General features: G+C 31.9%; 3 protein-coding genes across 3 annotated transcripts; 2 read left to right on the forward strand and 1 right to left on the reverse strand.

The window, feature by feature from the left end:
* Positions 1 to 35: 35 nt before the first annotated feature.
* On the forward strand, positions 36 to 1,861 carry LOC132058079 (early nodulin-like protein 7). Its single transcript, XM_059450643.1, has 2 exons — positions 36 to 520; positions 1,264 to 1,861. The coding sequence occupies exons 1-2, from the start codon at positions 331 to 333 to the stop codon at positions 1,617 to 1,619; spliced, it is 546 nt and encodes a 181-aa protein (XP_059306626.1). The 5' UTR covers positions 36 to 330; the 3' UTR covers positions 1,620 to 1,861.
* A 719-nt stretch (positions 1,862 to 2,580) lies between these two features.
* LOC132055405 (ruBisCO large subunit-binding protein subunit beta, chloroplastic-like) lies at positions 2,581 to 8,075 on the forward strand. Its single transcript, XM_059447206.1, has 15 exons — positions 2,581 to 2,739; positions 3,827 to 4,071; positions 4,171 to 4,296; positions 4,574 to 4,711; positions 4,804 to 4,899; positions 5,028 to 5,270; positions 5,372 to 5,606; positions 5,692 to 5,861; positions 5,946 to 6,023; positions 6,108 to 6,179; positions 6,283 to 6,387; positions 6,507 to 6,599; positions 6,683 to 6,775; positions 7,577 to 7,700; positions 7,792 to 8,075. Exons 2-15 carry the CDS (start codon positions 3,841 to 3,843, stop codon positions 7,803 to 7,805), a joined length of 1,818 nt encoding a protein of 605 aa, XP_059303189.1. The 5' UTR covers positions 2,581 to 2,739; positions 3,827 to 3,840; the 3' UTR covers positions 7,806 to 8,075.
* A 9,030-nt stretch (positions 8,076 to 17,105) lies between these two features.
* LOC132058080 (ethylene-responsive transcription factor TINY-like) lies at positions 17,106 to 18,145 on the reverse strand. Its single transcript, XM_059450644.1, has one exon. The coding sequence runs from the start codon at positions 18,057 to 18,059 to the stop codon at positions 17,289 to 17,291; it is 771 nt and encodes a 256-aa protein (XP_059306627.1). The 5' UTR covers positions 18,060 to 18,145; the 3' UTR covers positions 17,106 to 17,288.
* Positions 18,146 to 21,640: the final 3,495 nt, after the last annotated feature.

Raw genomic sequence — 21,640 nt, forward strand, 5'->3', positions numbered from 1 at the left:
AGGAACAATTGAAACAGGGTGAAAAAAGGGAACAATTTAAACAGGGCATTTTTATCCTATTCTTTTCGTTTTTCAATTAACAGTTACAAGCATGACTGAGTCAAAGAGAAAATCATAGTGGACCTCCCACGACCCCTCTCCTCTTAAACCAATAACTTCCACGTTCACCACGTTACTGCATCCTTAGCTTACCCTTTCTTTTTAGTTAAATAGGCTTCATTATAGCACAGCCTTAACCACATAGTAAAAGTGAGAAATTTCCTAAGCTCTCAAATTTCCACATCGCTTCACTACGTTAACAATATCAGTTCACTCGTGAAGAAGATAAACATGGGTTCAACTTTCTTCTACACTACTCTCTGTTTCATTGCGGTTACTATTGTATCTTTCGTTGTTGCTGTATCTGGCGAGGAATTCAAAGTTGGTGACGCTGTGGGTTGGCGTCAGCCAAGGGTGAACGAAACAGATCTGTATAATCGCTGGGCTTCAAAGAAGAAGTTTCACGTCGGCGATTCACTCCGTAAGTCATCAATAATCATTCAAGTATATTATCGTACTCTGTTATTATTCCGTTTCCTCTTCAATGTACGTAGCATGCGTATTACTAATTCTTAATTTCACATTCATGCTTATTTCCCATTTGCGTTTGTTCTATACTATAACTTTAATATGTGTAGCAATTTGATGAATTTAAGTGTTTAAGTTAGGTTACATGACTTTGTTAACCCTTGCAAACTTGTGCGACGTGTGTTCATTAGCATATTTAGAAGAATTTTCACAAAATTAAGTGTTTAAGGTTACATGAACTTGTTCCGTGTCAGTACTTCTATAATATTTTACTTAGCATATTTTGAAGAACTTGCACAAGATATTTTTTCACTAGATCATTCACTATGTTTTGGTTCACGTCGTATCCATAACTAAAAGAACTTCCTACCACTAGTTTTTTCTTAATACTCAAATTAGAGATTTCTAGTTAAGGTCATGGATTCCTTTATCTACCATAGTCCTTGGTAGTTGCAATGAGCCTGAGTGGTTTCACAAAATATGGTAGAAGTTTAACCGTTACAGCAATCATGTTTTAACTTACACTCTTACTGCTGAACAGTAGTTGATTAATAGATATTCTAACCTTAGATTTTTACTTAACCATGATAAAGTAACATGAATTAGTATAGACTCCAATTCCTGATAAAAAATTTCCCACAAAATATCTTCCTTTAGATAAATGGAAAGTAAAATGTGTAACATGGTTTATCCCAGGTTTCGAGTACAAGAATGACTCGGTTATTACAGTAAACAAATGGGAATTCTATCATTGCAACAGAACTCATCCTGCCTCGGGCGCTAAAGACGGCAACATAACGGTGAATCTCAACAGGGCTGGCCCGTTCTACTTCACGAGTGGTGATCCTGAGCATTGCAAAAATGGCCAGCGTTTAGCCGTTGAAGTTTACCCACTACACCCCATATCAGACTCTCCACCACAACCAATGTCAATGGCGCCTGCCCCATCGCCGCTTTCAAGCTCATCGGCGGTTACTTCATCAGTTCCTTTGGCGTTCATTTCGGTGTCGTTGATTGCGGTTGTTGTAGCAGTGATTGCTGGTTTAGCATGAGCCTTGTTGTTATTGTCTTTTTTTTCCTACTAAGAATATTATCTCGGTTACGTTGTTTCATGCATTCTGTTTGGTAGGTTTAATTAGAGACTTCTTTTGATTTCCATTTTTCACATTGGATTATGGGTTGTTTGAATTTATTATGTATGGACATCCCTCCATTTTAATGGGGATTTATATATCTACTTAGTTTTTCTTTCTACACTAAATTGCACGTTCATTTCACTCGTGTATCCAGAGATTAATTTAGAATTTAAATTTAGTGCATTAACTTTCTAAGATTTTTAACAACCTTTTTTTTTTTTTTTTTTTTTTTTTAAATGTTGAGTTCAAATACAATATTTCTTGATATTTTAGTAAGTTTTGGTATAAATATTTTCTTTTACAAGTTATAATATAATTCTTGATATTTTAGTAAGTTTTGGTATAAATGTTTATTAAGATTTTAAATATATTTTTTTACACTGAAGAGGTCTAGTATAATATTTCTTGATATTTTAGTAAGTTTTGGTATAAATATTTATTAGCATTTTAATTATTTTTTTCTACAATTAGAGTTCTAATATAAGTTTTTGTATAAATATTTATACTCCACACGCCTGTTATGGCATTAATTAATATTAATGAGAAACATCTAGCATAAAGTAATTATCTTATTTTTAGATAAACTTTTCTAGATAATTGGTTAAATACTTTCATTAAATTAGGTAAATGAAAATTATTTGAAATACAAGGATCACAAGATTATCTACGTTTAGCTAATGATGCGGAAGTTATTTTCCATTGCAAACAACTTATACACCAAACACGAAAATAATTTTCTTGTGGAAAACATTCTCCAATCATTTTCCCCCGTACCAAATATACCATGCTTCATCAAGTTTGATTATAAACGGGTGAATGCGAATATTTAAGGAAATGCAAGGAGCAATATACAAATTCCGATAACTACAAGGCTCTACAATGCAACTTCTTCCTCAGCCAAAATTATTGTAACTTCTAGAAAATTCCTTATCTAGTGGAGCTTCCAGAGAAGGAAGCCTTATCTTCTTCACTTGTGCTCTAAAATCCCTAATATTCCTACCATTTCCACATTCACCCACTTTACAAACTCGTTCAGGTACTCTTCCCATTCTTCATACTGTTGCTTTGTATTCCTATTTTGTGATTCTATTATGCATCATTGAAAAATTTATTCATTTCTGTTTGAATCTATTAGTTCAGTGATTGCCTTTTAGTTGGACCTGAATAGCTTTATCCACTCTTAGCTAAACTGTGGTTCTATTTTAACTTAAATCTTTTTGTGCCGCATTGCATTTTCCAAATTAATTCGTTTTTTACTTAACTAGTAATTCTGTGGAGCACTTCTAGACAACAGAAATAATAATAGTTGGGCATCTATATGAACCCATTTCCCTTTATTGGGCTTATTCCATTTCCAATAATAAATAATTTAGACTTTAAGACAAGGCAACTCGCAATCTCAAAGCACTTCTTGAGCTAATAACTGAAAAATATTGATTACCAATGCTTTTTCTATCGTTTTATTAAGTTTGTAATTGTATTAATAATAAACTTGAGAAACAGAAATAATGTCTGATAAATATTAGTAACAAGCATTTAAAAGTTCCGTAACTTTAGTTTGTTAGCTATCCTTATATATGTGGGGACTCCTTGAAGTATAACAATTAACTGAAAATGTAATGTTATTTGTATGTGTTACCTAGAAAAGTTCTTGGATTGACCATTCTGATGATTAGGCATATGCACGCCATTTTGTTGAATTTTTTTCATTTTGCAATTTTATTAAAGGTTGTGCTGTATTCCTTTAAAGGTCTGCTGCCCAAGTTTTTGTAATTTTGAAAGTCTCTTTCTGCAGTACATCCTAATGGATTCTAAAAGAGTATAGGTTGAATCTAGATGGACATAAGCCCAACCATCTATGTGCCATGCCTTAGATTTTTGAGTTGATGCCCGTCTGCTTGCACCTCTTTATGTGTCCATATTCTAGCATGTCAAATATGACCAATCATACATGAAGTCACAGTATCAATAGAACCTGCATACTAATTCAAGAATGTGTTTGTGTTTGAACATTGAGGCCTTCACATTTTACTATATGCACGTTGTGTGTGTGTGTGTTCTTTTCAACGTAATTGGACTATATTTGATACGCTTTTCTGTGTCAATGGTGCCTTATGCTGCAGATCTTTCGTGGAGCATGGCTGCTACCTTTACTTCAGTGTGTTCGATTGCTTCCACAAGCCAGGCAGTGGATAAGAAATTCATAAACTCTTCTGAAACTTTGTCTTCATTCTCCGCGATATCTTCGACTTCATTTGTGGGCAGGAGAAAGAATACAGTTTTAAAGAAGAGATATGGTTCCAAGATCCAAGCTATGGCCAAGGAGTTACACTTCAATCGGGATGGTGATGCCATTAGGAAGCTGCAAGTAAGCTTGATAAAACTTTTAATTGATTTCTCCTGTTTGGATACGTCATCCTTTTTGTTCCCGGTTAATTCTCATTATTCTTTGGCCTTCCAAATTCAGGCAGGTGTTAACAAGCTTGCAGATCTAGTAGGTGTTACTCTTGGTCCAAAAGGAAGAAATGTAGTTCTTGAGAGCAAATATGGCTCTCCGAAAATTGTAAATGATGGTGTTACTGTTGCCAGAGAGGTAAACCTCCCAAAAACTCCATATATGGTTTTCTTCTGGCACTCAACTGTCAAATGATATGCATTTGTTCTGCCTTGTCGAAGAGAAATATGTCTTTACGATGATCAGCATTGGATTTGGTCTTTGTGATTTCTTCTGTATATGTCATAAATATTTTAAATGCCGTACTCCTTTAGTGGATATTGTTACACTTAAAATGATGTATTTCGCCCTGATGTTATGGTTGAAATATGCAGAAATAAGAATGTTGTAATGTATACTCTGAATTGCTCGATAGGTTGAACTAGAAGACCCCGTTGAGAATATTGGTGCAAGTTTGGTGAGACAAGCTGCTTCAAAGACAAATGACTTGGCTGGGGATGGAACAACTACATCTGTTGTTTTGGCACAGGGGCTCATAGCTGAGGGTGTTAAGGTTTGTAAGAAGTTGGTTTCAATTTTGCAAGCTAATTCAAGGTTTTGATGGTGTTAGGGATTGATATAGCTTCCTTAATGCTGGTTATTCAGGTTGTTGCAGCTGGTGCAAACCCTATTCAGATTGCCAGAGGCATCGACAGGACCGCTAAAGCCCTGGTTTCTGAGCTAAAAAAAATGTCAAAAGAGGTGAAAGTTACACTATTCTATGTTAGTTTTTACTGATGATTGAGTACAACTGTTTCAAGTTTTCAAACTTCACTTTGTTTGGACATTTTATGAAGTTGTGCTCAAATTCCCTGCTTATAACTTTTTAGGTCGAGGACAGTGAACTTGCAGATGTAGCTGCGGTTAGTGCAGGAAACAACTATGAAATAGGAAATATGATAGCAGAAGCCATGAGTAAAGTGGGTAGGAAAGGTGTAGTGACTCTTGAGGAAGGGCGGGGTTCTGAGAACAACCTATATGTTGTGGAAGGCATGCAATTTGACCGTGGCTATATCTCTCCGTACTTTGTGACAGACAATGAGAAGATGGTAGCTGAATATGAAAATTGCAAGGTATGATATACCATGACATTTTGTCTTGCATGCTTTCTGTTAATAAATCTCCTGGATATGCTAAAGAATGTGTTGCGGACAATTATTTTTCAAAAATTCAGCTGCTTCTGGTAGACAAGAAGATAACAAATGCAAGGGATTTGGTTAATGTTTTGGAAGAAGCAATCAAGGGTGGATACCCAATATTGGTAATCGCAGAAGACATAGAGCAGGAACCTCTAGCCACTCTGGTTGTCAACAAATTAAGAGGAGCATTGAAAATAGCTGCTCTCAAAGCTCCTGGTTTTGGAGACCGTAAAAGCCAATATCTTGACGACATTGCTATCCTTACTGGAGGTCTGTCCATGATGAAGTGATCTCAGTGTTCAATGGAAGTTATGTTTACTTGTAAAGTAAGTTTATTTTTGCAATATGCACTCAGGTACTGTCATCCGAGAGGAGGTTGGTTTATACCTGGACAAGGCTGGAAGCGAGGTCTTAGGGCATGCTGGGAAAGTGGTTTTGACAAAGGATTCGACAACAATAGTTGGTGATGGTAGTACACAGGATGCAGTAAGCAAAAGAATTGGACAAATTAAAAGACTTCTTGAGGTAGAACTTTGTCTAATATATTTTCTCATGTGAGTCAATTAATTGGACTAGTCACAAGTCTACAATGTTGGGTTGTCCATGCAGGCAGCTGAACAAGACTACGAGAAGGAAAAACTGAATGAGAGAATTGCAAAACTCTCTGGAGGTGTTGCCGTAATTCAGGTCAGTTGATGATTCACTTATTTTAGGATGATATCTTTGCGAAGTATACTCTTCTTGCTGTAATCTGGGATTATGAAATATCAGGTTGGTGCACAAACTGAAACAGAACTCAAAGAAAAGAAATTGAGAGTAGAGGATGCACTCAATGCGACGAAGGTTTGTTCAAATGACTATGCGATTATGGTCATGTCTATTAATTTGAGATTGTCAACCACTATAATTTTACTGTGGTAATGAAATTGGTCTTTGGTAACCAAAGGCAGCTGTTGACGAAGGCATTGTAGTTGGCGGTGGATGCACCTTATTGCGGCTTGCTGCCAAAGTTGATGACATCAAAGGAACTCTTGATAACGATGAACAAAAGGTTATATTACTTTTATTTATTTCATTGAGGAAGATTCCTTGTACCATAAGTATTTGTATCCGTTAATGTTAGTTTTCTGTAGGCGGATGGCACTAAATCAGTTTTCGTGAATACTGCAGATTGGAGCTGATATTGTCAAGAGAGCTTTGCGCTACCCTATGAAGTTAATAGCCAAGAACGCTGGTGTCAACGGAAGTGTTGTGATTGAGAAGGTATAATAAGATTGAAATGGGCTTACTGTTTGTCATATTGTATGAGAGGTCAAAGATATTGACTGGATTTACTATCATTTCAGGTGTTGTCCAATGACAATCCAAACTATGGTTATAATGCGGCCACCGGAAAGTATGAAGATTTAATGGCTGCTGGTATAATTGATCCTACAAAAGTGAGTATCTCAAAGTCTTTTTATGCCGAAGAGACATGTATATAATTTTAAACTATATGTACAAGGAGTGTAGCCATGAATTACTTATCAAACAGAAACTTAGACCCGTATTTGTGTGCCTATGTATTCTCAAGTCGTCTCAGTAAAACATTTCATCCATGTTCTTTGTAATCATATAACTAAAAAATATCTGTTTCCAGTCTTCTTTGGATATGGATGTCTACTTTATGAACTTAAATGATGGCCCTCGTTGTCAAAAGTCAATATTTGTTACTTGCAAACTATACATATCTGATTTCTTGTTGTTTGGCACATACCTGACAAATCTGTTTTGTATTAACTGAGTGTTTCAGTTAAGACATATAGCCAAAAGATTTGACGTTTCATTTTTTATTTATTCACATTTTGGACTTCAAAAAAGTGCTGAGATTTGGTGGAGGGCCAGTGATTTGCAGAGATATATGCGTTTTTTGTTTTTGGAATTCAAAAAAAAGGCAGATGTTTTGTATTTAGCAGTAATTAGCTTCTAGGAGATTCCTGTTCTCATCCTAAAGGTTTTGTGCACGCTAATCTCAAGTTCGCCTCCTTTCTCAATATTAAAATTTAAAGCTAAAGGCCGCTTGTTTTGTGGGAATTTAAATATCTACTTTTTTTCTCCTCGTTTTTCTGATTCATCAGTAAAATAACTTCCAGGGAATCCTTATTTTCAATCCTAAAAGTTTTGGTCCTCGCTGATTTCGTGTTGCTTCTCATTGTGTTTTCAATATTAAAGCTAAGGGCTGCATGTTTTTTGGAAATTAGGTGGTAAGATGTTGCTTGGAGCATGCAGCTTCAGTAGCAAGGACCTTTCTAGCATCAGATGCTGTGGTCACTGAGATCAAGGTGCCTGAACCTGTAGTTGCTGGGAACCCAATGGACAATTCAGGTATTTACCATCAGTTAGATGTATATCTTAGATGCATCCGGATGAGTGAGTTTTTTGAACTAATAATTTCTTTTATTTTGATGTTAAATAGGTTATGGACCCTAGACTGTTGAACAAGGGATTGAGGACATGCTGAGAACTGGTACGCGGAAGTCCAGCAGTATGCTGGTAAATTACGAATAATAGGAATTAATTAGCAACATAGACGTAACTAGTTGATGAGTTTATATTTGCGAATAGCCAGTGTTTTCTTCTTGTTCCAAGTGAAATTGTATGAGGATAGGCTTTGGCATGAGCGAGTCCAAAAGTTGTAGTTTGCAATTTTTGCAGTGATAGAAATGGTAAAATTCAAGTGAAGTTTTGTTTTTGATGCTATATACTGCCTATAGGGATTTCGATCCTACTGGTGTGAAGACGACGCGATTGATACTTAGGAATGTTCAGGTATTTGATGGGTAAGGCAAAAAAAAAGGTAAGAGTAATTAGTAAATAAGAATAAAGAAGTTCGTGACTGTTAATTTTTGGACTACTTGTCTCCTAAGCTACAAATTTTCATGCTTTGATTCGGATGGGAAGTATTGCGGCGGCCAAAGTTTAGGATTAATTCTCTTGCCTATTCAGAAGATGAGAAAACATTGCTCGATAATATATCAAAATTTGTCCCTTTTACGCTGGTGATGGTCATGATCAATAAATCAGCATGTACATTACTTATGAAGATAACATTGTATTGTACGTAATAAATAGTAGATGGCTTATAGTTTCCTCAAGTAACAACAGTTGACAAGAAATCTTATCCATGTTTCACAAGCAAATTGTCCGGGGTCTGTGCAAGCCAGCTGTGCAATATGTTAGTAAGTAGTATAAATACCAAAAGAAGAAAAGAAATCTACAAGCTTGGTTTGATGATAACAGCTCACCAATTGTTTGGTGTAAATAGGGAGTATCAAATAGGGATACATAGAACTTTGAATAAAAGGATGTTCTGCCGTACGTGCTGTGGTCTGTTTTGTCCCCTGTCATTATTTCTCTTAAAATTCGAGCTTTATTATACTCCTATGAGGTTACGACAAAACATAGGGAGTTCTCATCACCTGTTCTGATAAGGAGCAAGATTTTTCTTTTATGGGTTTGTCTTCTTATGACTTAGTAAGGCTTTTGGACATGAATGGAGTGATATTCTTTTAAAAAAAAAAAAAAAAAATTGAAGTTGAAAAATGATATTTAGAAATTGAGGTTATATTTAGATATGCATTTCACTTGAAAAAGTTAGATGTTTTGTGAGGAAAAAAATCCACTTGAAAAACGGTTAAAACCCGTATTCAATAGTAACCTAAAAATCATTTTTGTGTAACCAAATATTGTTTTAAAAATATATTTAGAAAAATAAAAAAAAAATCATGTCCGAACAGGCCTTAATTTATATTTTGATCATTAACATCCAAGTGCTGGAAGTATTGAAGAAAACCAAATAATGGAACATTGAAGACAATGCTTATTTGTTGTAACTTGCTTCTTCTTTTTTGTTGTTCCTATTGCTGTTTTTTTCTTTCTTTTTTTGGCTGTTCTTTTATGGAGAAGTTTTGTTGTCGTCGCTAGTTTAAATCTGTTTTTGGATAAAACTGAGGCGATCTTGTGATTAGTACGACTATTTTTTTGGCCTTTGAATTAAATATTTCATATCCTCTAGTCTACACTGGTCATATATTCTCCTTTTTGATATGATGAAAAGTAAGCTAGCTGAAAACATGTACTGGAATCAGATTATTTAGAAATTTGATTTGAGAAAATAGAATTAGGCGATATCCAGAAAATATGAATCATATACATATATCATTTTGTGTTTCCTCCAAAGTGCTATTGTGAAATACAGATCTTGTATTAAAAAATGATACATAGAGAATCGAATCTAGAGTATACTATAACGCAATCTCAATACGGAGTGCTGGAAAATCCAAGAAACAATTATACTCCTCGTGAGTTGATCGAATGATAAGAAAAAAATAGTAGCAGAAAGAGACGTGGTTAGATTTCACTTTTGATTATTTTATTCTTTTGTTTTTGTTCAACTAAGAAATGGTAGAGTTCAGAGGAGAAGTGCATCATGGCCAAGCCACAAAATCATCTAGCTAGTAATGTCAAAACTCAAATGTAATGATGGAAAAATGAACACAGTTTCAACTTCCACCATTTCTCTTGGAGAGGAGACAAAGGGTGTATTTGTTACTACTAAGCAAAATATTTTTTTCAGAAAATAATTGATTTCTTACTTATGTTTCATTATTCAATAAGGAAACAGAAAATATTCTCCTAAAATTATTTATATATAACTAGTGAAAATGCCCAGCTTCGCGCGATCGTTTTAAAAATTAAATTATGTAATTTTAATAAGAAAAATATTCATCTTTATATTTTAATCAATTTTATCTTATCTACATTTCCCAACAGTAGTATTATTCAGGGTTCCTTGATATAATAGTATTATGATATAATTAGTATTCTCAAGGTTGAATGCTTCTTTCTTATATTCTTCAACCTCGTTTAACTATTGACTTCGATTTTGCTAGAATCGGATGATATCATATATTTTACCGACGAAATGATACTCACGATTAAACATTGAATTCTTTAAAAAAAAATGAACTATAAAATAAACATTATATTCCATATAAGACACTGAATTACAAATCGAAAACAATATATAATTTCTTTTACGTATTATTGTAGTAAATATTGTTGCATCTTATGATATAATATTAGTTTCATGAATAATAAAATTAAAAAAAAAATCAACACAAAGTTTAGTTTTAACTTTTATAATCTTTGTATCATCCTTCTTTGTCTATCTGTCTTTTTTTTTTTTTTTTTTTGTATTTATAGAATTAAATCTCCAAAATAAGGGATAAGATAAATGGGAAAATGAGATAAATTAATATAACTTCTAAAATACTAAATAAAATATCACTTTTGAAACTTCTGAAAACAAAAGTTAATCACAAAATTTAGTTGTCTATGAACGTAATTAATATTTTATAATAAATTCCTAATTTCTAGAATATAAAATATAACCAATAACAAATAATCAAGAAAAAAACATCAGCGAACAATGAAATATATAATGGATATCCCTATAAATTTTCGATCTTTGTGAATATCTCTCATTCCTGTAATAGCACCCTCAGATTAGACGTTACGTTCAATTAAGCTTTATAATCTTGTTATTGATCTTCAAAAGAAATATAGCATCCAATATTAAAAGGCCGAAATATACCTAATTTAAATTTTCAAGAAATCATAGTGCCATATCAAACATATTTATGTGATGGACAAAAATTCAAAAAATTGCACGATTTGCCCTTCAAATGGGTTGGTCTTTAATTTTTGTCTTTCAAATGGAACTTATGCCTTCCGGGGTATAAGCTGTTTAAGGAATTCAGGTCGGATCCTTAAAAGAACTTATGCCTCAGAAGGCATAAGTTTCATTTGAGGGGCAAAAATAAAAGACCAGTACAACATAAGGATTAAAATGCAAAATGACCCACAAAATCTATACTCCTTCAGGTCAAAATAATGGGTAAGTTACATAAATACAAGTAAATAAGTAAAATATTTCATAATCTACAACTATTAACTAAATTACATAATCTACAATATATACTCTATATTTAGGGTATATGTATGATTTTATATCATAAATAGAAAAATATTGCTATGAATAAAAGACTAATAATAAGGAGTTTCATATATTAGTAATAACCAAATTAAATATATATTCGGAAAACATTAGTTACAATTCTAAACATCTGAATGTACTCAACTAGCATTATAATCCATAAATATAGTATACTACTGTTTATATGCTATATATTATACAATTCCTTGAACAAGTACATGTATTCTTGTACTTATATATTACGTATATTTCACTATTAAACACTATATATAATATGATTTTTTATGTATATTAATTGGTATGTACTATATATAAAATAATTTCTTATGTATAGTAAACAAAAAGTATATTATATATATATATATATATATATATATATATATATATATATATTTGACGACATACATTATTGTATATATTAGACATACATTGTTTATTATATTAAATATATATAAATATAAATTTAATTGAGTTAATTTTTCTATTTCATGGAAGAGAGAGAACAAAATTGAATAATTAATATGTGACGGCAGAAAAAAAAAAGAAAAAAAAAGGCAAGTTTTATGGGATGGGGTGTCAATTATTAATTAAGATCCTATTTTAGTGGTAATCCCTAAGTAATTATATTATTCTTTCTATATATTGTATATTGTATATTTTATATGTTATTGTAGAGTACAATTGGTTGGCAATAGAGTAATATATTCATATATTAAGTATATCGTAATATTATATACTATATAAAAAAAAATATTATTATATTATATGCTATATATAATATACAAACTTAAATATACTAATTTCTACTATTATATTCACAAATATTTTGTTATCATCTTTTTAGTTAAATATACCAATTTGAATATACCATACACTTTTTAAGGCATATTTTCATGTACATTTCTTATACCATATCTTTTCATGTACTTTTCTTAATATTAATATATTCAAATAATTTCTTTTAGTCACAAAAAAATAATTGAATCATCATCAAGTGAAATTAAAAAAATAAGGAAACGAAAGAAAAAAAATCTTTTTAAAACGGTAGATGGAATATGAGATTTGAAGTTGATTTTGTTATGTTTATTTGAAAAATTACATTCTAATGATTTTGAAAGAAAGAGAAAATAAAAAGTGGATATGCATTAATGGTAGTAACTCCTAAAATTAAGTATTATTAATATTTTAGGAATGTAAAAATTTGTATTTTTGTAATTAAGAAGTAAATTTTTTGAACAAGTTGTATTTATGTAATTTTTTTAAAGTAGTTGTAATCGTTTTAATTACCATTTGAAAAAGTTGTATTTTCTGTGACTTGAGGATTTAGCCTCTAAAAGTTGGTCCAAATTAATTGAGGTTTTAGTCCATCAAGAAGGTATTTTTTTTTAAAAAAAAAAAATTACCCTTGACACATTCTTAATTCAATGAACAAATCTAGTATTTGTCACAGTTCAAAGCCCCTCTTAATTAAGGATATTTTATTCAATGCACCTTTTAATTTTTAGTGGTAAGTAAATTCTTTAATATAAGCGCCCAAGTTTAAAACCTCAATTTTTTGATAAATATATGTATAATAATTACTATTTGATCAAAAAAACTTTAACATTTAAAATGCCAAAGGTCTTTGCAGCGACTGGACTATGAATGTTAATTTGAGAAGATCAGAATTGTATCTTTTAATGTGCTAAATTAGAGAGAATAGTTTCATTATTATCAATAGTTACAAGTAGCCTCTGATTAGTTGTAAAGGTATAGTTTTGGTGAATCTGGAGTAGAGCACGAACAAATTGTTAAGTAAAAGTAAAAAAATTCAAACTGGAAAAGAAAGATCATACTATTATATGTTATCCTGGCATGTTAATCTTATTTCAAGAGGCACGATTCATTTGCCCAATTCTGCAAGCCATGTTTTGAAGCAGATTCAAAATTTAAATATTGTGGTGCACATAATATAAAGCTTGGTACGTGCCAGAGACTAAATGAAGTGAGTTGAAGTGCTTTGTCTAATACTGAAGAAGTGCGGAGTAGAAAAGTAAGAAGAAAATAAAATAAAACAAAATGGTTGGTGGAGCTTTAAAAAGGAACTTCTTGAAAATTTGCCGTTTCATTACTAAATGACGTGACTTTTCGGCTAATTGAAGTAAAATGAAGCAACCGGAAATTTCTATTTTTTTAAAATGAGAAATAAAATATATATATATATATATATTACAGGGTGGGGGAGTGGAAGCGGGGGTGTTGGGGTGGAGAAGAGACGGCGGGATGTCGCTTTTATCCCTGCTTTCAAAGAAAAGTATTTTTTTTGGTTTTTAAAGAAGTTATTTTCTTAGAGAAAATATTTTACAAACCATTTGGATCAATTAAATATAAGAATATTGAATAATATTTTCCTCCCTACCAAAAACACGCAAGTAATCCTAATTAGTCAATGTCAACGTTTAGATGCCGTTGGTCCATAAGTATGTAACTCGTCTAGCTCGGTCTGTTCAAATTTTAGCAGTGACTGAGGATTGTATTCTTTTGAAGATTAAAACTGGTTCTAACCAAGATAATACCCTCCTAAAGATCAATTTAATTAAGTGTGATAAAAAAACTTAATAGAATACTAAAGCATAATTATTAACTGGGAGTAGTTAAATAATGTACGAGTCTTAGGACACGAACCAAGTGGACAAAAGTTAAAAACTAGTGATTGATAAATGATTATGGTGAGGGTGGTGTTGAAAGGAAGATACAAGTACCCAATTTAACAAGATTGAGGATCAAACATATGTGCAATTATGTACTAATTAATTTACCAGGCCTTGCACAAAGAAATAGACAGATACTAAAAAGTACAAATGTAAATAAATACGGGACGGAAATTGATTAATTATGGCTTAAGTTTGACAGCGGTGTTTGATATTTCATTGGTCAGGGATATGAATACCACGCTTACTGCATCTTCATCAAGTTCTCTTTTTTTTAATATTCGAAGGAAAATAAATAAATTCTTGTGAGGAATTAGATAGATTGTCATTTTCAAAAGGACTTTGATAATTCTTCGTCGTCCCTCTCCCTCAAATGTTTAATTAATCTTTTAATTTGCCAGACTGCAATTCGTTTGGAGAATGAGTAGTTGAATGAAAATTGATTGAACTTAAGAGAATAATCTGATATTATATGCTCTTCTATGCTTATACCATCTCTTTGTCCCTTTGCCTAAATTCCTTCTCCTAATCTACATCATTAACGGCTACAATACTGTAGGCCTTTTCTCCTTGACCTTTTCTTTTTGATAAACTAGCACGTCAATATTATTTTTATTACCTTTTTTTTTTTTTTTTAATGACATTAAATATTTCCCTTTTCAAGTTAAAAACTAACAGTATAAAACAAAAAAGTCCAAAATTTTCATGTATTATTCAAATTTGCTCAAATTTGTCCTCTATTATACTTTTGATCTATTCACTTTGGCGTTAACAAATTGCCTTGTAATTGCCCTTGTCATTAATTTAGCTCCAGTACGAATTGAGTGGACTCATTTTGTCCAAATTCTTCAGGAAAAAAAAAAAAAGTTTAAATTTTAACTATAGTTTGAAATGGCCTTCAAATTGGAGATCCATCAGGGGCCATGAGTAAAAACAAGATTTTTTTCTCACAGCTGGATAATAAAGCAAAAGATTAACATAGGGCAAAGTTACTCCATTTCGAGTTGTACACACACTTGATTCTTTTCCCTAACATGAAAACGACCGTGATGATATTTTTTCACTTAGAGGTACTTATCTCTACTAATCGGATAATTTGAATAATTTGAAGCGCGTTCAAACCATAATTACAAAGTGGAACAAACTGGAATATTAATGAATGGTAGCATTATTGGCATGTAATTTATTAAAGTAATGACAGGACAAAAGGGGGGAAATGCACGAATTAGGAGGAAGCATGTATAATCCTAATAACTAAATTAGAGAATGTCAACTTCAATCAAATAGATATTTACAAGAAAACAAAAGCTGTAAGCAAATACGTGGATAAAAATAGCAAAGGCCAAGGGTGCATAATTATTGCCCACTTAAGACCTTTTCATTATCTCATCAAGTTATTGAAATTTTGAACACATCACTCTTTGTTTAATACAAAACCCATAAGCATAAGTTTTATTAAAAAGTTCTCCATAAGTGGCTAAATTAAAATAAAAGTTGTCATCCATTTTAGTCTAACCTGTGGACTATGTTGCCCAAAGGATAAAAACAGGAAAATGACGTGCAGTTTGAACTGCGAAAATGAAATTTGACCTATGTTCTTTTACCTCAAATATAATTGTCCTCGGAAGATCCCAAAATTTCTGACTTATAGCTTATTTGGCCAAGCTTATTCTTCCTCCAAAAGTAGTTATTTTTTTAATAAATGCTTATTTTTAAAAAAGTGAGGTGTTTGCCCCGAAACTTTTGAGAAAATAAGTTTTGGGAAGTATAAATAGCTTTTTCGAAAAAAAAAAAAATAGTTTTTGCTCAAAAGTACTTTTTGAAAAGTACTTATGAGAAAAATGCATATAGAAGCACCTTTTAAAAGTTTGACCAAACACTAATTGCTGCTCAAAAGTACTTTTTAAATTAATTGACCAAACACAAACTGCTTTTAGCTAAAAGCATTTTTTGAAGCTTGGCCAAACAAACTATTAATTGAGGCAAGTCCTAGGATTTAATTGCTTGTTTCTTTCATGATCTTATTGTTTGGAGGCCCTATCCACTTTTTTCATGTGATATTAGCTTGCATGCATATCATCTATTTATCGAATAAATAGTCCTTTCAAAAGAGCTAGTCCGGATAATTTTACCCAAGAAAACTTAGACCAGGAAGAAATAACACAGTATCTTGTCTTTTGGTGAAATTTGCTGTCCTATCCGATGTAGTTTCTAGTTTTATTATTATAGCTGTCAAAGATAAAGGTTGAATTCGAGTTAGGATGTTAAACAAAACATACATTAGAAATGGAGGCCTGATTAGGCAAAACAAGAAAGAAAAAATGATGAATGAATTAACCATTTTAAATCAGTGAAGGCTAAATATATCATAGTCCTTAACTATTCACAAACTGCACTTTGGTTGGAGAAAAAAAGGGTTTGCACTTTGTAAACATGTGTACTAAATTCAAATTTTCAACTAGATATATTATTAGAGCATAATATATGGAGTTGTAGGTGTTTACTCACGCTTGCTGTTGTCAATACATTCATGGGTTGCTAGTCATAGCTCATAATCATCATATATTGATTTACACAGCCCTAGGTTAATGGTGAGCTAATTATCTTTTTGTAACTTTGCCACTGCTAAATTTAGGTAATTTATGTCAAATCGTCGAAATCAAAGCAAAAAGCCAGAAATTTGCAGCTTCATATGTTGCACACAGCACAAAACCTACACTACTCTTGGAAAAAGGAATTTTTTTGTCCAGAACACTTGTAATTAAGCTTAATCAAGTAGGTACAAGTAAATTATACTCCGTCTGTTTCGATTTCAATTTATGTGAATCCATTTGACTGACATGGAGTTTAAGAAAGAAAAGAAGACTTTTAAACTTGTGGTCCTAAATGAGTCACATATATTTTGTATGGCCATAAATCATTGCATAAAGGTAAAGTATTTTCAAATATAGAAAGAGGTCATTCTTTTTTATACGGATTAATAAGGAAATATGTTCACATAAATTGAAACAGAGAGAGTATATATTAAAAAATCAAAATGTATAAGGAAAGGGTAAAATCTGTTTATGGACAGCTAAACCGATACTTTTACTATATTTACTCAAACAGTAACTAACTAGTATTCCGTAGATATTCAACAAAAGATCCAGAAGAAAAAGACAAAAAGAAACACAGCAAAAGCCCACAGTTCTGAGTTCCAAAAAGCTCCATTATCACTGATCAGCTTTAACAAGCCCATTTCAGTGTCTCAAAGCTGCAAGAAATTAAACTCTCCCCAGCTACACTCTGCTCCAGAAAATAACCACAAAAATCTGTACTACTATCACATTTTGATGCCCACCATGGCGAGTACAATAACCCTTCAACCGAGTCACTCAGTCTCAAATCAGTTTTTGGATCATCACTGCTGTCTAAATCAGGCAGCTCAATAATCTCGCAAAGCTGTTCAGGAGATCCTGCTGATGATGTTATTGTAGTTGCAGATACTGTTGGTGAAGACGAAGACGAAGAAAATGAAGATGAAACTGAACAAGATGGGACACGCATTGAAGCTGCTTTAGCAGCAGCAGCTTGAACATCTCTCGGTGAAGTTGACAGTGGACGTGGCAGCAAGTTAACAAGATGAGGAAAATTAAGTATAGCGGAATTTCCTTTTATAGTAAGTGCTGCCACGTCATGTGCTCTAGCTGCCATTTCTGCTGTAGGGTATGTTCCAAGCCAAATACGTGATTTCTTCTTCGGTTCGCGAATTTCAGATACGAATTTACCCCAACTTCTCATCCTCACTCCTCTGTAAAGTTGGTGTTTACTCTCAGTATTTGTTCTCTGTTTCTTTGTTCGCTTTGCTGGCCGTTTCTTCTCTTGCGGTAATGATTTGGACGAGTTGAAAACAGATTTGTGCATGGAATCAGTGGACAATGAATAAGAAGAAGAAGTTGTTGAGGAATTAGTATTAGAGCTCTCTGTTTCTGAACAGGGTATTTCAACTTTCGCCATTAATGTACAGTTGCAGTGTTCCGGTGATGACTGAATAAGTAGGTTAATGCAATGAATAGAAAGAGAGAGAGTGTGTGTGGCTTTTTTCCTTTGGGGTGGGGAAGAGTTCTTATATATTGAATGACAAAAAAGAGTACATATTAATAGTGTATTACTATGTGAGAGAGAGATGAAACAGAGTGTGTTTAGTATCAAAGTTGCTAGAAAAAGAAGAACAATGAAAGGTGAAAGAAAGGACAAAATTTTGGAAGTGCCCGTTGGGTATTGAAAGAAGTGGGAGCGGGCGTTTTTATAGCGAAAAGAGACGAATTCACTTCAGGACTGATGTGATATGTAGTAGTCCTATACCTACGTACCAATACACAATACAAAACTATACAAATCACCGTAATTGATAGGACGAATAAGGTTCATTAGATTTTAATTAAAACTTTTGGGTTTGATCCGTGAAAATGAAGAAATTTCTGATTAAATGATGATTTTTCATTAATGAGCATACACATGCGAATAGGGCGGAGCTATAATCGTAGCTAGTTTGGCGGAATCATTAACTTTGGTTCAAATATATATTTGTGTTAAGAAATCCATTTAATAATCTATATATATATATATATATATATATATATATATATATATATATATATATATATATAAAGTTACCAAAGTGGTTGTAGGGATTAAAATAACGCAATTAAAAAAAAAGTTACCAAAATAACCTTTGCGCACTAAATTAGTGCGCAATACGACTAAACTACAAATTTACAGTTAGGTCTGCGCAATAGGGGTTATATTTTTTTTGTACAATTTTAAAGTTCTCAAATTCACATTTTTTCTACTTTGACCAAAGATTAATTATGTTTCAAAATGCCAGAATATCAATATTTTATATAGAACCTGATAACTTTTTCTGCGAACAATAATATAGGCTCAATATATCAAGTATACGTAAACGTTTGGATCATCGTTTTAGAGGGTTGTAAAGTGCCTCGAAGTAAGTTTTGTTTGTTTGAAAACTTATTATCTTTAGGTTTAAGTGTTTTATTTTATAGCGCAGTAATTTATTGATGTCACTAAAAAAAAATTGTGTGAATAACGCAGTATATTAATGCGTTATGCAAGTCCGATAAAAAAAAAATTCAATAAACTTAAGTAGTTATATAAATTGATAAGATAAAATTATCAAATAATGAGTATAGGGAGAAAAAGTAGTTGTAAATTGGTGAAATTTTAAACGGTCATAACTTTGCGCTCGGACCAAAGTAGTTGATGCATGCCAGCCTATGTTCGCAGAAAAAGATATCAGGTTCTATATAAAATATTGATATTCCGACATTTTGAAACATGACTAATCTTTGGTCAAAGTATGAAAAAAACGTGAATTTGAGAACTTTAAAATTGTACAAAAAAAATATACCCCTATTGCGCACTAATTTAGTGCGCAAAGGTTACTTTGGTAACTTTTTTATTTAATTGCGTTATTTTGGTCCCTACAGTCACTTTTTGGGTCATTTAAGTTGCGGACTCATATAATCGCAGGACATATGGCATGCCTCAAAAGCTTAGAAAGAGATTTATCTTTTGTCATTTTTTTGCCTTTTTCCCTCAATTAAAAAAAATATATTAAATTTTCATCCTTTCATAAAGAATGAGCGTTGCCTCTAACTTATAAAATGGAAGGGTCACCACTTTTTAAATAATTGTGATGTTTAAAGTTTAAAACCTCCACTCACCGTCACGATGACTTTTGTTTATTATCCCAAATGGTACATTTTTTACTCCTCTTCGTCTGGAGCTTAGTTACCACGTGAAATCTTCCCTGCCAAGGTTGTTAACTTGCTGTATCTGAAGTGCATCGTAAATTCTCTCCAAATTCAAAGTTTTAGTTGTACAATTGTCATTCTTTGTTTTTGTATATTACTTTATTCTGAAATTATTCACGAGATACTGAATTTTTTCCCATAGATTTAAGTACTTTTATCTTTGAGCATTTTGAAATAATTTAAAGTGTTCAAATTCAGATTTTGGGTACCCGAGGTTAATGTACAAAGATCCTTTCTACTTTTAGTCTGAGTTCAATGGCTAGACATTCATTTTTATGTTGTAGGCTTTATCAAAAACATTATCTAGAATTATGTTTATCAACGAGTAACTTTCTCTTGCAAACAGAAACGGTAAAATTCTCTCTAAAGTTATAGTTTTAGTTGTACAATTTTCATTCTTTGTTTTTGTATATTACTTGATTCTGAAACTATTCATGTGATACTTAATTTTTTTTTTCACAGAGTTGAGTACTTTTGTCTTTGAATATTTTGAAATAATTTACAGCGTTCAACTTCAGATTTTGGGTAACTAAGGTAAATGCACAAAGATCCTTTCTACTTTAGTCTTAGTTTAAGATTTTGACGTTCATTTTCATATTGTAGGCTTTATCGAAAAGGTTATCTAGAAATCAGTTTATCAACGAGTAACTTACTCTTGCAAACAGAAAAGTATTTCGTGAAGGCTGTAGACACCGGAGAGGCCGGAGGCTTTTACAACCTAGGTCCATGCACCTTAAAAGTTGTGCCAAGAAATACAAGCATTCAATTAGCTATTTAAAAGGTAATTAACGAGACATTAATCTATATATGCAGTGACAATTTGTAGATGTTTCTAAGTTGACATGTAATGTGATAATCTAAGAAAATAACATGTTACAATAGCCTATGATATGTATAGAGCAAATTTTATTTACACTATATAATTGTATAACTTAAATTTGATTTTAAAAATGCAGAAAACATCACTTAATTTTGAAAAGTTCTACCATCTCTGCAATTAATGAAGAGCATGATGATCAACCATCAGACAATAATTATTATTTTTTACTTTTAGAATTTAATTGATATTTTTTTTGTTGATGTGCCTAATTTAAGTTTATTATTAACTGACATTTTATATAGTTTTTAAATTTTATGTGGATACTTACTAAAAATTTTTCGTTAACTTCTATTATTTTATCTAACGTTATAATCACATGCTTTTATACAAACATGCTTAAAATAAATTTATAACCGGTAATACTTAAAGTTTTCCTTTGTAATAAGCAATTTTGATTTTTTTATTATTAATAGTTCTTGGAATTTCTTAATAAATAAAACTTAAATATACTTATTGGTAATATATAATAAAATATACATTATTAATGGTATGCAAATAATATGAATTACTACAAAAAAATATGAAGATATCGAATCAAATGAGCAAATGCTTACTTGGTTTGTCTTATTGCTGAGGAGTTATTTGATTACAGAAAGGTTTTGGCAAGATTGGTTGGTCCCCACATAATTAGAGATAAATTTGAGCGTAGAAGTTCCCTTTTTCCTTGATATTATTCCAATATTCAAACAGTTTCGAAGAATTTTCAGTTTCAAAATCACATGTTCTTTTTGTTGACTATATTCATGTCTCAGAAAGTGTATTAGAGATGTGAGCTTTAGTAATGTCATTCATTCCTCAGAATAATCATTTTTTTCTAAATTTATGTATTGAAAATTTAGCTCTTGCAGAATGATAAACTCCATTCCTAAACGCTAAATCCT

Source organism: Lycium ferocissimum, chromosome 5, assembly GCF_029784015.1.
Source record: "Lycium ferocissimum isolate CSIRO_LF1 chromosome 5, AGI_CSIRO_Lferr_CH_V1, whole genome shotgun sequence".
Lineage (NCBI taxonomy): Eukaryota > Viridiplantae > Streptophyta > Magnoliopsida > Solanales > Solanaceae > Lycium > Lycium ferocissimum.

Bases quoted from the DNA above. Each gene is read 5' to 3' on its own strand.
- LOC132058079 (XM_059450643.1), top strand. From the start codon at position 331: ATGGGTTCAACTTTCTTCTACACTACTCTCTGTTTCATTGCGGTTACT. The intron at 521-1,263 runs GTAAGTCATCAA...GGTTTATCCCAG, and splicing joins TCACGTCGGCGATTCACTCC to GTTTCGAGTACAAGAATGAC.
- LOC132055405 (XM_059447206.1), top strand. From the start codon at position 3,841: ATGGCTGCTACCTTTACTTCAGTGTGTTCGATTGCTTCCACAAGCCAG. The intron at 4,712-4,803 runs GTTTGTAAGAAG...CTGGTTATTCAG, and splicing joins TCATAGCTGAGGGTGTTAAG to GTTGTTGCAGCTGGTGCAAA. The intron at 6,776-7,576 runs GTGAGTATCTCA...TTTGGAAATTAG, and splicing joins GTATAATTGATCCTACAAAA to GTGGTAAGATGTTGCTTGGA.
- LOC132058080 (XM_059450644.1), bottom strand. From the start codon at position 18,059: ATGGCGAAAGTTGAAATACCCTGTTCAGAAACAGAGAGCTCTAATACT.